Source organism: Nanorana parkeri, unplaced genomic scaffold (assembly GCF_000935625.1).
Source record: "Nanorana parkeri isolate BGI_ZX_2015 unplaced genomic scaffold, ASM93562v1 scaffold242, whole genome shotgun sequence".
In the NCBI taxonomy this organism is placed as follows: domain Eukaryota; kingdom Metazoa; phylum Chordata; class Amphibia; order Anura; family Dicroglossidae; genus Nanorana; species Nanorana parkeri.
In genome coordinates this window covers 406,516-419,710 of record NW_017306510.1, presented here as the reverse complement: position 1 = coordinate 419,710, position 13,195 = coordinate 406,516, and the positions used below count along the sequence as shown (strand labels likewise).

The window sequence follows — 13,195 nt, the reverse complement described above, 5'->3', positions numbered from 1 at the left end:
AAGCTTCCAGGAACCAGGTGATGAGGAAGCATGGAGCCGGTTTCCTGGCCAATCAGGAAGCCGGGGGCTGTGTAATTGTTGCCCGGTTTCCTGATTGGTCGAGAAGCTGGCCAATCAGGAAGCAGGGCAACGAGTCATTACACGGCACCGGCTTCCTGATGGCCAGGTGACGAGGGAGCATGAAGACGGCTTTCTGGCCAATCAGAAAGCCAGGGGGCGGGTAATGACTCACCGCCCGGCTTCCTGATTGGCCAGCATCCCGACCATGCAGACAAGGAAGCATGGAGTCGGCTTCCCGGCCAATCAGGAAGCCGGGCATTGTGTAATGACTCACTGACCCGACTTCCTGATACCGGAAGCCCAGGTATCAGGCTAGGCATCGGAGCATTTGGGCAAATACTCGGCACCGATACCGGTACTAGTATCGGTGCATCCCCACTTTACATATATGAACAATCAATCTAATGTTAAAAAAATAAAAACACATAAACAGGTTGTAGAGCAAATGCATCAAAGTTTTTATTTTTCATCTTCCATCCTAGTTCAGTCATCATTGCCGCAGGTAACATCCGCTGGTGTTTCTTCGATGCCTTTATGGGGTGGTCTTTGCTTTCTGAGTCACCTCTTTCACGGAGGAAGACACCACCTTCCCATCTACTACTTGCTCCACCACTGTCTTCACCTTTATCTGTGTTGTGCTGGAACTCTGGGCTTCTTCCTTGCTGATGATTTTTACATCTAGTTGACAAATGACAGAATTAAGTAAACACGTTTTTTCATTAGAGGCATATAAGCATGCTGAGACAACGCACTATATATGAGATATACGGGGTCACAGAAAACCGCTTCCTCCTTTCACAGGATTACATATATGTTCCCAGAAGATGGCTGATTTAATGGAAGTCTATGTTTCCTATTTATAGTTTGTTAATGAAAATGAGATCCTCCATGAATTGAGAAATCTACATGTGGTTATGTCAAATGAGAGCACCACATCAGGTGATAGGAGTAAAGAGATTGACCGTCTGATGACAACCAGAATCCAAATGCAGCCAATGCATTTGGGGGGCTAAAAACATCCCCTTTCATTAGGGTCTAAAGAAAGCAAGACTATGGAAGGACTCAAACAGCTAACAGCAGAACTGTACTGAACTAGACTGGACAGCCATTTAGTATTGCATTGCCCATGAAATTCTGGACTCTTAACACCTGATTTGACGCTCTCATTTGACCTTTCTACATATTTTTATGGTGGACCTTCTGCTTACTTAAGCTGTCAGTCTACTCCATCTGAAAACAATACACTTTCTATGTGGATTATTGATTTAGGGCTAGTTCACACCAGCCCTAGTGCATCCCGGCCGGCTCACTTTGTTTTGGGGCTGGAGGGGGCGTGGCGGTGCATTGAGTTCAATGGCACTGCAGCCACGCCGTCTGGCCGCAGTGTGATCGACTGTACCGGAATGAGTGGTACATCAATGCCTGCGACCTGGTCTGGTGAGGTTGGAAAAAATGCTGCGTGCACTATTTTTTCTGACCGCACCTGACAGGAACGCAGGCACTGATGTGCCGCGTGTTCCGGTGCGATCGATTGCACTGCAGCCGGAGGGCGTGACTGCGGTGCCATTGACTTCAATGCACCGCCACGCCCCCTCCCGCCCCAAAACAAAGTGAGACAGCCGGGTTGCGATCCAGTTCTTGCCAGAATCGGGCCGGAATGCACTGGGGCTGGTGTGAACTAGTCCTTAATGTTAGAATTGCTCAGTAAGGATGATTAGGGAGGATCACATTGCCTGATGTATACATAGCCGCTAAGGGGAGTGCCTACAACTATGGATATGAAATACAATCATCACAATGCAAAACAGGAAGCAAGCCAAAATGTTATGGTCACATCAGTTATGACAACTGGAATTAAGGTGCCAGACTAGGAGACAATCTAATGTCTATGGAGTACTAGTGGAGACAGTCAGCTAAAACTTGTTAGGGGATATAGTGATTGGACATGTATGATCACAGTTTTCTCTTTCCGGAAAGGCCAGTAAGGCCAATAATTCTGTCCTACGCTCCTCAGCGACATCTAGTGGCCACAATGTGGTACTGCAATACATAACATTCAACCAGAAAAGAAAATATACTAAAAATATTCATTTTTGTCTCTTTTCACACAGAACGAACGTTCATAAAGATGCGCAGGATGATGGCTCTGCTTAATTGTTTATAAATAGAACTCTAAGTTGTGACAAGGATTTATTGATATCATTCCATCCTGATATCACCTAATGTAAATTTGTCTAATGATAGAAACCTTGTCAAGTGAACCTGTCATGCCAGATATACTGGGCTGCTGTCATTGAGCCTTTTTCTATTAGAAGCTGCTGGTTCCCTGACTGCCATGTCTCAATTACTTTAACCTTTATTAAAAACATGTCTGCAAACTTCAGCTGTTTCTTGCCTATACACAATCCATTGGCTCTTTGCCGCAATTACTTACTTTTGTTTGATGATTCCGATCGCTGAACTGCGGAAAAGCTGGTGAGAGAAAGAAAAGATTATTTAACATTCAAATGAACCGGCTTTTGTTCTTACTTTGTATAAATCATGTAAGGTACTAAATATACTGTGGCTCTGAATATATAAGAATATATCATATTGACATTTACATCTAAAGGTCTAAACCAGGGGTGTCAAACTCAATTTAGTAGTGGGCTGCATCAAGATTATGGTTGCCCTCAAAGGGCCTGTAAGACTATATAAATGTATCTAATCTTTATCATAATTGCCTCTGCATTCGATTATCACTGGTTTTAGGAATAACTTAATACCTAGATCTGAAAGTAAAAGTCTAGGAAATGGCCTGGTAGGCCGGATTTGGCTCCTGGGCCTTGAGATTGACACATGTGGTCTAAACCATGTGTACATCAACCCTATATAATTCTGTAAACCTAACAAATAACCACTTGGCACATTGTTCCTGCTATTAATCTAAAGCCAAATATTACTGTGAGCTCAAATAGCATCAGGCACGTGCCAGCATGCTGAAGAGAAGGACCTCTTGCTTTCTGTGTAGAAGCAGTGATGTCTCTACAAAGGTCCAACACACACCCCCTGCTGATCTATAGATCTGCAATAAGATAAACCTATGATCCCTGCTGATTTGAGAGCTCTGGCTCTGACACACAAGGTGGGGTGTCAGACCTCTGCAGAGAGACCACTACTTCCACACAGAGAACAATGGTCATTCTGGCAGTAAACAGGTCAAATAGTGAAACAGTGAATAGTCATAGATTGTTCTACAGGATTGGTTGAAGACGGAGGTCATGCTGTAGGAGACAGTCAGAGACTAGGACATGCCACATGAAACTGTTACGAGATTACTGTTATTAAAGGCACCTGTGCAAATCAATGCACCCACACTACTGACTGCTGACACCAGAGTGCCAGACTTTAAACGCCAAAGGGCTCTAAACAGGGCCAGATTTCACACAAGGCCAACCAAGGCCCGGCCTTGGGACAGCAGGGAGTAGAGGGGCAGCAGGGGTGTGGAATTCCTATCTCCCGATGCCCGGGACATGCAGTTCCGGGCCCCGGGAGTGTAGTTGTTTTCTACATTTAGCCTGGTTTGGGCAAGCAGAGCTAAATGTAGAGCGGAGAAGCCACCGCTTGTCTTGTACAAGTGATCTCGGTGATGTCGCTAAGATCAATTGTATGCAGCCTGCAGGTCTGCCATTCTCCATGGTGGAGTTGGTGGATAGGGGGGCGCATTGAGGAACCTGGCCTTGGGGCAGCAGAGAGAGTAAATCCGACCCTGGTGTTAAAGTGAAATATATTTATTATGTATATATAAAAGGTATCAGACATGGATTTGTGTATGTATGTGCTCCCTGTGTTACTTTTTATACTGTGTAATGCTGATGTATGAATGTATACATAAAGTTTATGGGAAATAAAGGTATTTGATATCGTTGATGAGTAAGATCCCCCCACCTGGCATCTTCTCCTTCCAGTAGTCTTCTGTAGGTGGCGATCTCCTGCTCGAGCCTTGTCTTGATGTTCAGCAGTGTTTTGTACTCATGGCTTTGGTGCTCTGCGTCCGACCTCACTTGCTGAAGGTCAATTTCTAATTGGGAAATGAGACTCTGGAGTTGTGCAATTTCGGTTCCATATCGGGCTTCTGTTTCTGATAGCGTGCCTTCTAAAGCGCGTTTCTGAAAAAAAACAGAAAAAAAGAGATCAATATAGTCAACAGTGGTCTAATAATGACCACAGCCCATGGTCCATTCACATCAAATTTCACTCGCATAGTTCAATGCATACAGAAAAGAACTGCATCCTGTACAGCTTCAGCAATGTGAATGGAACATGACTGGAATGGGGTGTGGGGGGGTCCCATGAAGGTTATTGTTATTGCACTTTTAAGCTAGCAATGCAAGAGCTCAATCATACTACTAATACAATTGTTGGTGATTAATCTACAAGAGCAGAAATTGCTCACAGCTGGAACAAACATCTTTCTATGGTGTAAGCTACACAAGTAGCATGTAGTAGACACATGTTGAACCTGCACATACTATTGCTGGAAATGGAGTAGTGAATAGGCCTATGTGTACACCTCCCTACGACAGGAGATGAAGAGACCGGAACACTCACCATGTTAAGGAGGGACTGCAGCTCCAGCTCTAGGGTCTGTGATGTGCGTCTCAGGTCTGTGACCTCAGATTTGTTAACCTGGAAGCTTTGTTGGCCTAATGCAACTTCCTGGCGGAGGTTTTCACTCTGTGGAATAAGAATGAGGATTTTGTAAGCTCAGGAGTGGATTAGTAATCCTTGGAAACAATAGAAGTGATCAATCTACAAGCACAGGTAGATGTAAACATTATTCAAATACATTTTCATCCAGGAAGATTTTTTTATCAGGTAGGGAAGCTGACTCAACACACATAAGGCCCAGTTATCAGAAAATTGGTCCACAAAAGGCTTATAAGTGTAGACCAGTCATTCTCAACCAGTTTGCCGCAGCACCCTGTGGTACCTTTATCTTTTTTGTTAGTGGTGCCTTCAAATTTTCACACAGTGCCATGCATTTCCATGGTGCAGGCGAGCCAGCCACCAGCACCATGGGGACACATGTTGCTAATCCAGGACGGGCTGCATCCAGGACTGCCCCCAGCATTCAGAAAAGGACAGAAGTTTTTCTCCCTCCAGGCCTGCTCTGCCTTCCGCCCTCTGCCAGAACCAGATTAGAAAAGTAGGTTGAGGCGGTCTAAAGACTCTCATGTGAAGGGGGCTTCTGATGTGAAAAAAAGGAACTCAGGTGGGAAGGGGCTCCTCATGGCTTCTGATGTGAAGGGGGATCTCAGTGGGTTTTTTTTTATTCTTTGCATGGGCTTCCCCTCAATATCTATGCCAGATCCCTATCTAGCATAATGGTCTAGTATAGATTTATGGAGGAACCCAACATCATTTTTTACATTTATGTTTTTTACATTTTAGACTGGGGTGCCTTGAGATTTTGCATACTTCTATAGGGTGCTGTGACAGAAAAAAGGGTGAAAAATGCTGCTTTAGACACCCCAAAGTGTATCTATATATCCCAGAGATGCAACAGAAAGTGAGAGAACTCTCTATAGTGAGGAGGAAATGCCATCTTAGATGGTGGTCACTGGAATGGTTGCCCCATTGGAAGATTTTCAACCATCTTCAGTTTTAGTGACAACTCATAATATTGAATTTCCCATCACTTTCTGTCTCATTGACAACGGTTACTAAGACAAAGAGAGTGGATCTATCCAGCAAGAACACAGACATCAAAAAAGCCAGGCAGATCTACCAACCCTTCCCCCATCCAAAACATCAAAAATGATTGTTGCTATACGTCAACTTTGAGATTCTTAAGAGTTATTTCAACCAAATAACTGCCCTTGCCGCATACCTGTCCTCTGTGCCAGGTCTCGACCTCTTGGCGATTCTTCTCCATCATTTGCTCATATTGATCCCTGACTCCTGCAAGCACCTTGGACAAGTCAACTTGTGGAGTGGAATCCATTTCAACATTAACCTGTCCTCCAATTCGTCCCTGGGAAACAGCAAGCTCCTGAAACATAAAGGAAGGTGGTAAGAACACAGCAAGAATAATATACTGGAACGCTGTATTTTCTTTACTGTTTATCATTTTAGCCTTGCAACATGTAGCTAGTAGTCCCGCTATTAGGTATGAGCTTATTGTGGGTCATGTATGACTTCTGCCACTCCTCTGTGCACTTGAGGGCATGATGCAGCACTGAACCCCCTATAGTGGCCAGAGGCTACCATAATGGAGCTCTATAGTGCTGTTCACAAGAATCATGTGTCATAAGCCGCTCCACTTATGGGTCAGTGTTTGCACTGTCCTGAGCGTACCAAAACTTTCATACAAAAGGCTGATTGCTTCAAGGAAGGGGATAAGATATAGATATAGATCTATATATATACTGTATATCTTTTGGGGGTGAATAGCAAACAAATATAAATTAACCTAGAAGACTGGCCACTCCTTGCTTTATTTTATATGTATTAATACTTGGGGTATGATTTAGGCCTTTGTGTGAGTGCAGATGGGCAGATCTCTCAATAAGGTCTGTCACAACTTGACATAACATAAATTGCATCTCAACAGGATCCACTTTGATCCTCACCCAAGTTTCAGTTACCTCCAGGTTACCTTTTAATTACTATTTTAATGACAGGGTCTCTTTATAGTGGAAATAAACCTCTGTGTGCTAGGTGGGTTTTTACCATAATGCGCAAATCTGCACAGCACACTTGCCCTTCTTTAGCGTTGTGCTATGCTTTCTCTGCCCCTCGCTTTGTCCCCTGGCTAAAGTCAAGGCAAACACATACAGGCGCTGCTTATACTTAATGGAGGATGCCTGTGTGAAAATGGCCTAGTGTCTTAATACAAAGCACATCTTGAACCCATAAAGAACACTTAAATGGCAATAAATTATACAAGGTTCACAGCTACACAAATTCTCTATCTTTTGCATTAATAATAATAATACTCATAAGCTTACCTCCTCGTGATTCTTCTTCAGGTAGATTAGCTCCTCCTTCAGACCCTCAATCTCTAGCTCCAGGTCAGATCTGTTGATGGTCAGCTCATCCAGGGCTTTGCGCAGTCCACCAATGTCACACTCCACTCCTTGCCTGATGGCCAGTTCTGCTTCATACCTGCAGGTGGTGACAGAGTACATTTATTTCAGGTATCTACTCTTGTATCAAGTCCTCCTAACCCTACATGTGTGCTGTATACAATGCCGGCTCCCAACTGCAATACACACTGCAATCTCCCTGTGTCTATGTGGCTTTCCAGCAGGTGCTCGGTTTTCCTCTTACAACCCAAAAAACATACTGGTAGATTAATGTAGCCCATACGTGTAATGATTGACAAACAATCAATCAAGAATTCAATCCACCATCCAGACAAAATCAATCATGTTTCATGTTGAATTTTGGGCACAGACCTATGGAGGGCCTTCCGTTACTTAGACTGGATTTTGGTTGAATAGAAATAATAAAGGAAAAATTTAAGAGAAAAATAGAAAGATAAAGGGAAATAGAGAGAGGAGAGGGAGAAAAGGACAGAGGGAGAAAAGTGAGAGAAATAGAGAGAGAAAGAGAGAGAGAGAGAGAAAGAGAGAGAGAGAGAGATAACAAGGGAAAGAAACAGAAAGGGGGGAAAGAGAGACAGGAAAGAAATAGAAAGACACAGGGAAAAAAGAGAGGGTTGTAAAGAGAGAGAGAAAGGGAAAGAGAGAGAGAAAGAAAGGCCACTTCCACACAGATATTCCGACTAGGTCTGCCTACCAGTTTTTAAGGCAGATCTGATCAGAAGCCCAACGTTAGTCTATGGGCAGCCGGGTCTAAGCATACGTGCATCCATTTCCATCTGACTAACCCCGACTCTGGCCAGGTCTGGAAAAACAAGCGGAACAGAGTTCCGTTTCGGCGGAGAGAGAGAAAGAAGAGGGGGGGAGAGAAAGGAGAGAGAGAGAGAGAGAGAAGGGAGAGAACAGAGATAGAGGAGAGAGAGAGGAGAAAGGAGAGAGAGAGAAAGGAGAGAGAGAGATTTGAAAATGAAAGCTAGAAGCTGATTGGTTGCCATGCACAGCTGCTCCAGATTTTGTCTGCTCCAGTGTTGATAAATTCCCCTCAAAGTGTTTCATATTGTGACCTTTCTTTATCCCTAGAGACACACCTGGTGCAGTTAATGAAGCCTTTGATTAGTTGCATCAGGTGTGCTTCAGACAACAGCTGTTCTGCAGATGTGTGCTCTTGTGAGGGATTCTATTCAGGGGGTGGAATCATTTTGAGAGTGCAGAAGTCATTTAGTCTCTGTTCACACCTAGGCATATCGAATATGCGCGTTTGTCGCGCGTTTTTGCCGTGATTTGCAGTAAAAAAAACACATGCGACAAACGCACGTTTCCGAGGGCTACTTGGCTGTATCCCAATGGAAATGTGCGACAAAAACGCCGCAAAGAAGCTCCTGTACCTTTTCAGGCGTAGGCCGTTTTGTAGCGCGTTCAGACGGGCTGAAACACGGCAAGGTGTGAACCATACCCATAGAAAACAATGGGATTTTCATGCTTGAGCGTTTTGTAGAGCGTAGAACGCGCTACAAAACGTACAGGTGTGAACCAGGCCTAAAAGTTGCATTCTCAGTTGAATTTGGAGAAACCACTTGAAACATTTGTTGTGTTGACCTATTGCAATTGCTTTTGTTTAATTTGATCATTGCAAACAGCTTCAAGTTTGTAAATGTTAAATGTTACCAATAAACCTGATTTGCACTGGGGGTTGAATAATTGTGATTACAACTGTATGTTTGTATATATATATATATATATATATATACACACATACACATACATACATACATACACACATACACGCACAGAGTCCAGCATCTTATGTGATCACTTACTTCATCTTGAAGTCATCAGCAGCCAGCTTGGCATTGTCGATCTGCAGCAGATGCCTGGCATTTTCAATGGTGGCTCCTTGGATCTGCAGGATAAGAAGATAAATATTGTGAACGAGCCTAAATAGATACAAAAGGACTTTATGTTTCTTTATGTAAAATGTTTGTTTTTATTTACATTGTAACGATGGCATGCGCATAATACAAGAACAAGAAAAGCCATTTTTAGGAATGCTGCTCTAGTGCCCTCTAGTGGTTTTATGTCGTTTTACAGCTGGTTTAAACTTTTAAAGGCTACTGCATCTAAAACATAAGTTGACATACAATACAGCTATGTTTTTAGATTAATAAAACTGCCATACAAGCTGTTTGCAACTAAAAGTTGATATTATTATTATCATCATCATCATTATTATTATTAATCACTTAAATCTGCAGTCATCGTCAATTTCCTATAATTGTCACATCTAATGTTAAATTCTCCCCGATGAGTACAGTTTATGGTCAGAATGTCTTTAATGAATCCTTATCCCGCTGCGGCTCTAATGGGCTCCCTGCTTCGCTCACAGAACCCGAGGTCAAGTTACATGGAGGCTATTGTATGAGGTCTGCCATTCCCAGCATGCCTCTAGATGTGCATTGAATCCCTGTACAGTAAATTCAGTAATGAACCCTTCGATGTATACTTCAGATGCACCAGACTAAGGATCAAAGAGTCCAAAATCTTTTAATACTCATGTTGATTTATAGCAAGAAAACAGCCAGCGCGTTTCAGGGGCTCGAATCGCTTTACCTTCTTCAGGGTTTATATATCATATGTGGTTTAAAGGACTCCGGAATGGCACAGTCTTCAGGGTTAGCTGTATGCAGCTGAACAATGAAATGTGACCAGGATGGGTATAGCAGCAGAATGGTCATGTTGCTGCCATACTGAGTTGGTGGGTCAGCACATTTGCAGTGCCCATTATGAGGAGTTCCCGCCATCCCTGTTGGCTTTTATATTTTATATTATGGAGAACATGAGCTGGGAATTATTTATGGCATGGAGATGTCACTGTTGGGGTATCCGAGTCATATAAGAAGCCAGGGGCTGACAAGCTCCATCTATAACTAAAATAATATTTACTCTAAGGGCCCATTCATGCCACATCCGGATCATCTCCAGACCAGACTGTTTCTGGACCCAAAATGCATCCTAATGTATCCCTATGCTATTTCTGCCCTCTGTTCCCACCAGCGCAGTCAGTTCCAGACCAGACCAGATAAAAACTGCTTGTCCTATTTTGTCTGGTCTGGAATGCACTGGAACACATCAAAAACGCATGGAACGCACCTGTAAGACCATTTTAAGCTAAAAACAAAAAAAATCCACACACGGTAAAAACGCAGCAAAAACGCAATGCACTGCGTTCCAGATCTGGTCCAGAAAATCATGTGAACCTGCCCTAAAAAGGAATCTAAATAGGTTCAGAATCAATCTCTCTCATCAATATTAAAATGTCAATTACTAAAGGAGAGGTCACTCACCTGGGAGCGCAGCTTGCTGATGGTGTCATAATATCCGCTTGGGTCGAAAGCGCTGATGGCAGACTTTCTCTCATAGAACTCACGGATTTTCACTTCCAGATCGCTGTTCGCTTTCTCCAGACATCGGACCTGAGGAGACACAATATTATACTGTCAGCATCCCATCTTGCATCACTCTCTGTAATGTGGTATATGTGATGTCGCTGTAAACACTAGGATGGGGGTTCAGTCCATTTGGCAATACAAAATCAAAGGGCAGCATCCCAGAGCATCACATCACACAGGGGCGTATTCATAAACAATTCACAGAGTCACTCATCCAGCAAAACTCCCAGAAACCTCCGTGCCAATGGGGAAAAAACAAACATTCTTAGTATATGTCCTTTCTAAGTCAAATGTAATCTCACAATAATACCACAATATGGCCACTAGATGGAGCTGAAGACCATAGAAAATGTGTATTTATTTCTTATACAACTCAGCTTCATCTAGTGGTCATAATGTGGCATTTTCCTAATATTACATTCGACTGGAAAAGAAAATATTAGGGATGCACCGATACCGTTTTTTTGGCATCGAGTACAATATTTTTTTTCCGGTGCTCACCAATACCGAGTACTGAGCACCAGTGACCCGATTATCAGGAAGTCGGTCAACGGATCATGACCCGTCGCCCGGCTTCCTGATTGCCTGTGAAGCCGGCTTTCTAGTGAAAGAACACCGGCTTCACTTGTCAAGGCTGCCTGGCTTCCTGACCGATCAGGAAGCTGGGCAGTGTGTCATGACGTGCTGCCCGGCTTCCTGATTGGTCAGGAAGCCAGGCTGCCTACCAACAAAGCGAAGCTGGCTGAACACCGGCTTTACTTGTCGAAGCTGCCTGGCTTCCTAGCCAATCAGGACTCGCCTCCCGCCTTCCTGATTGGCTATGAAGCCGCCTTTACTTGTTCCTAGGCAGCCTGGCTTCCTGATTGTTTAGGAAGCCAGGCTGCTTAGCAACAAGGAAAGCCAGCTTCCTAGCCAATCAGGAAGCCGGGAGGCGGGTCATAAGCCACCGCCCAGCTTCCTGATTGGAAAGGAAGCCGGCTCCATGCTCCCTCAGCACTGCCGGTCAGAGAGATATTTCCCTCTGACTGGAAGTTCTCGTATCAGGGTAATTATCGTAGCATTTGGGCGAGTACGAGTACCCGCCCAAATACTCGGTATCGGCACCAATACTAGTATCGGTATCGGTGCATCCCTAGAAAATATAGTAATGACATTAATTTTTGCCTTCAAACACACAGAATGAACTTTCACAGAATGAACGGCTTTGCAAATTGTTTATCAATTCACCCGGCAGTGACTAGTACACTGAACTGATTGGAGAGAGTTACTGAGCTTTGATCTTTGCCTTAGTACATAACGATAACATTGTTATTGCCTTTAGATACAATCTCTTTGCTGCAGAGAGATACAATGTGTTGGCACTCAACTGATTGAATTCAATGTGGCTCTAACCAATAAGACACTCGTCAACAATCATTTAAAGTCCTCAGTAGCAAAGAGATTTCAAGTATATGTAAACCCCAGAAACCAAACTGTAATATATTGCAGCTTACCAGTCGTTAGATACGGTGGCTGCATTTGTTTTCTTTTATTTTTACCCTGGTGATCCTACCAGTAACACATTTCCTGTCCCAGGGTGACCACACTCACTTACTGCACCTATGGAGGAGCAGCATAGTCACCCTAGGCTACTCTACTGATGATCCTACCAGTAACACATTTCCTGTCCCAGGGTGACCACACTCACTGCACCTATGGGGGTGCAGCATAGTCACCCTAGGCTACTCTACTGATGATCCTACCAGTAACACATTTCCTGTCCCAGGGTGACCACACTTACTGCACCTATGGGGGAGCAGCATAGTCACCCTAGGCTACTCTACTGACCTGGACTACAAATCACTCCCTTCTCAGTATAGCCCTGGGCTTAATGCCACACTCATCAGCTATAACTGATATCTGGAAAGTGACGCATGTAATAAATGACTTGTATTGGAAGCTCGGTGGCATTGTTATAAATATATTAACAGTCACATAGTATTTAAGGTTGGAAAAGTCCAACTTATGTTGAGTATGGTTGTCATTACCCGTTCCAAATAAGAACCCAGGCGGTCGTTCAGGTTCTGCATGGTCTCCTTGCCACTGGCGGCGAAATTGCTGGCTTGTTGGGCTGCGAATCCGGCGCCAAACGCAGGGGCTGCCATGTTGAAGCTGGTAGAGGACATGCTCACGCTGGCGGCGCCTCCTGCCACGCTGCGTGCCCTGGATACGCCGGCTCTACCACCACCAAAGTGGCCAGACTGGTTGATACTGCGGGCGGAGAAGCTCATCATTTTCCAGCGGGGATGCAGTGACGAAGTATGAAGTGTGCAAGAGGGTGAGCTAGTCTCTGGCCCCTCTGCCCTGGTCTTATATAGCCAACACAGGGGGGCGGGCTTGCATTCCTGTCTGTACCAGGGACCCGCATAACTGCTTGTGTACACAATAGAACATTCCTGCTAGTAAACAGGCTTGACTTGTCGGGGGAGTGACAAGGATTCCTAAAGTTTTACTACACTTCCATGGAAAGAGGACTTCAATGAAAAATGTGCAAGAATTAAAAATACACAACTGCCACCGAATTTCATTCAAAGTGCTAATTCTGTGTCTGGAATGTACAGA

General features: G+C 44.1%; 1 protein-coding gene across 1 annotated transcript; it reads right to left on the bottom strand.

Annotated features, from left to right (window-relative positions):
- Positions 1-578: 578 nt before the first annotated feature.
- On the bottom strand, positions 579-12,900 carry LOC108787117 (keratin, type I cytoskeletal 47 kDa-like). Its single transcript, XM_018556580.1, has 9 exons — positions 12,622-12,900; positions 10,490-10,618; positions 8,966-9,048; positions 7,053-7,209; positions 5,933-6,094; positions 4,651-4,776; positions 3,988-4,208; positions 3,298-3,323; positions 579-738 (listed from the first exon to the last, which is right to left on the bottom strand). Exons 1-9 carry the CDS (start codon positions 12,865-12,867, stop codon positions 593-595), a joined length of 1,296 nt encoding a protein of 431 aa, XP_018412082.1. The 5' UTR covers positions 12,868-12,900; the 3' UTR covers positions 579-592.
- Positions 12,901-13,195: the final 295 nt, after the last annotated feature.

Excerpts from the sequence above, each read along its gene's own strand:
- LOC108787117 (XM_018556580.1), bottom strand. The coding sequence starts at position 12,867 with ATGATGAGCTTCTCCGCCCGCAGTATCAACCAGTCTGGCCACTTTGGT. Across the intron at positions 7,210-8,965 it reads GCTGATGACTTCAAGATGAA|GTATGAAGCAGAACTGGCCA; the intron begins GTAAGTGATCAC and ends CACCACCTGCAG. Across the intron at positions 3,324-3,987 it reads CTGGAAGGAGAAGATGCCAG|CATGACCTCCGTCTTCAACC; the intron begins GTGGGGGGATCT and ends TGTCTCCTACAG.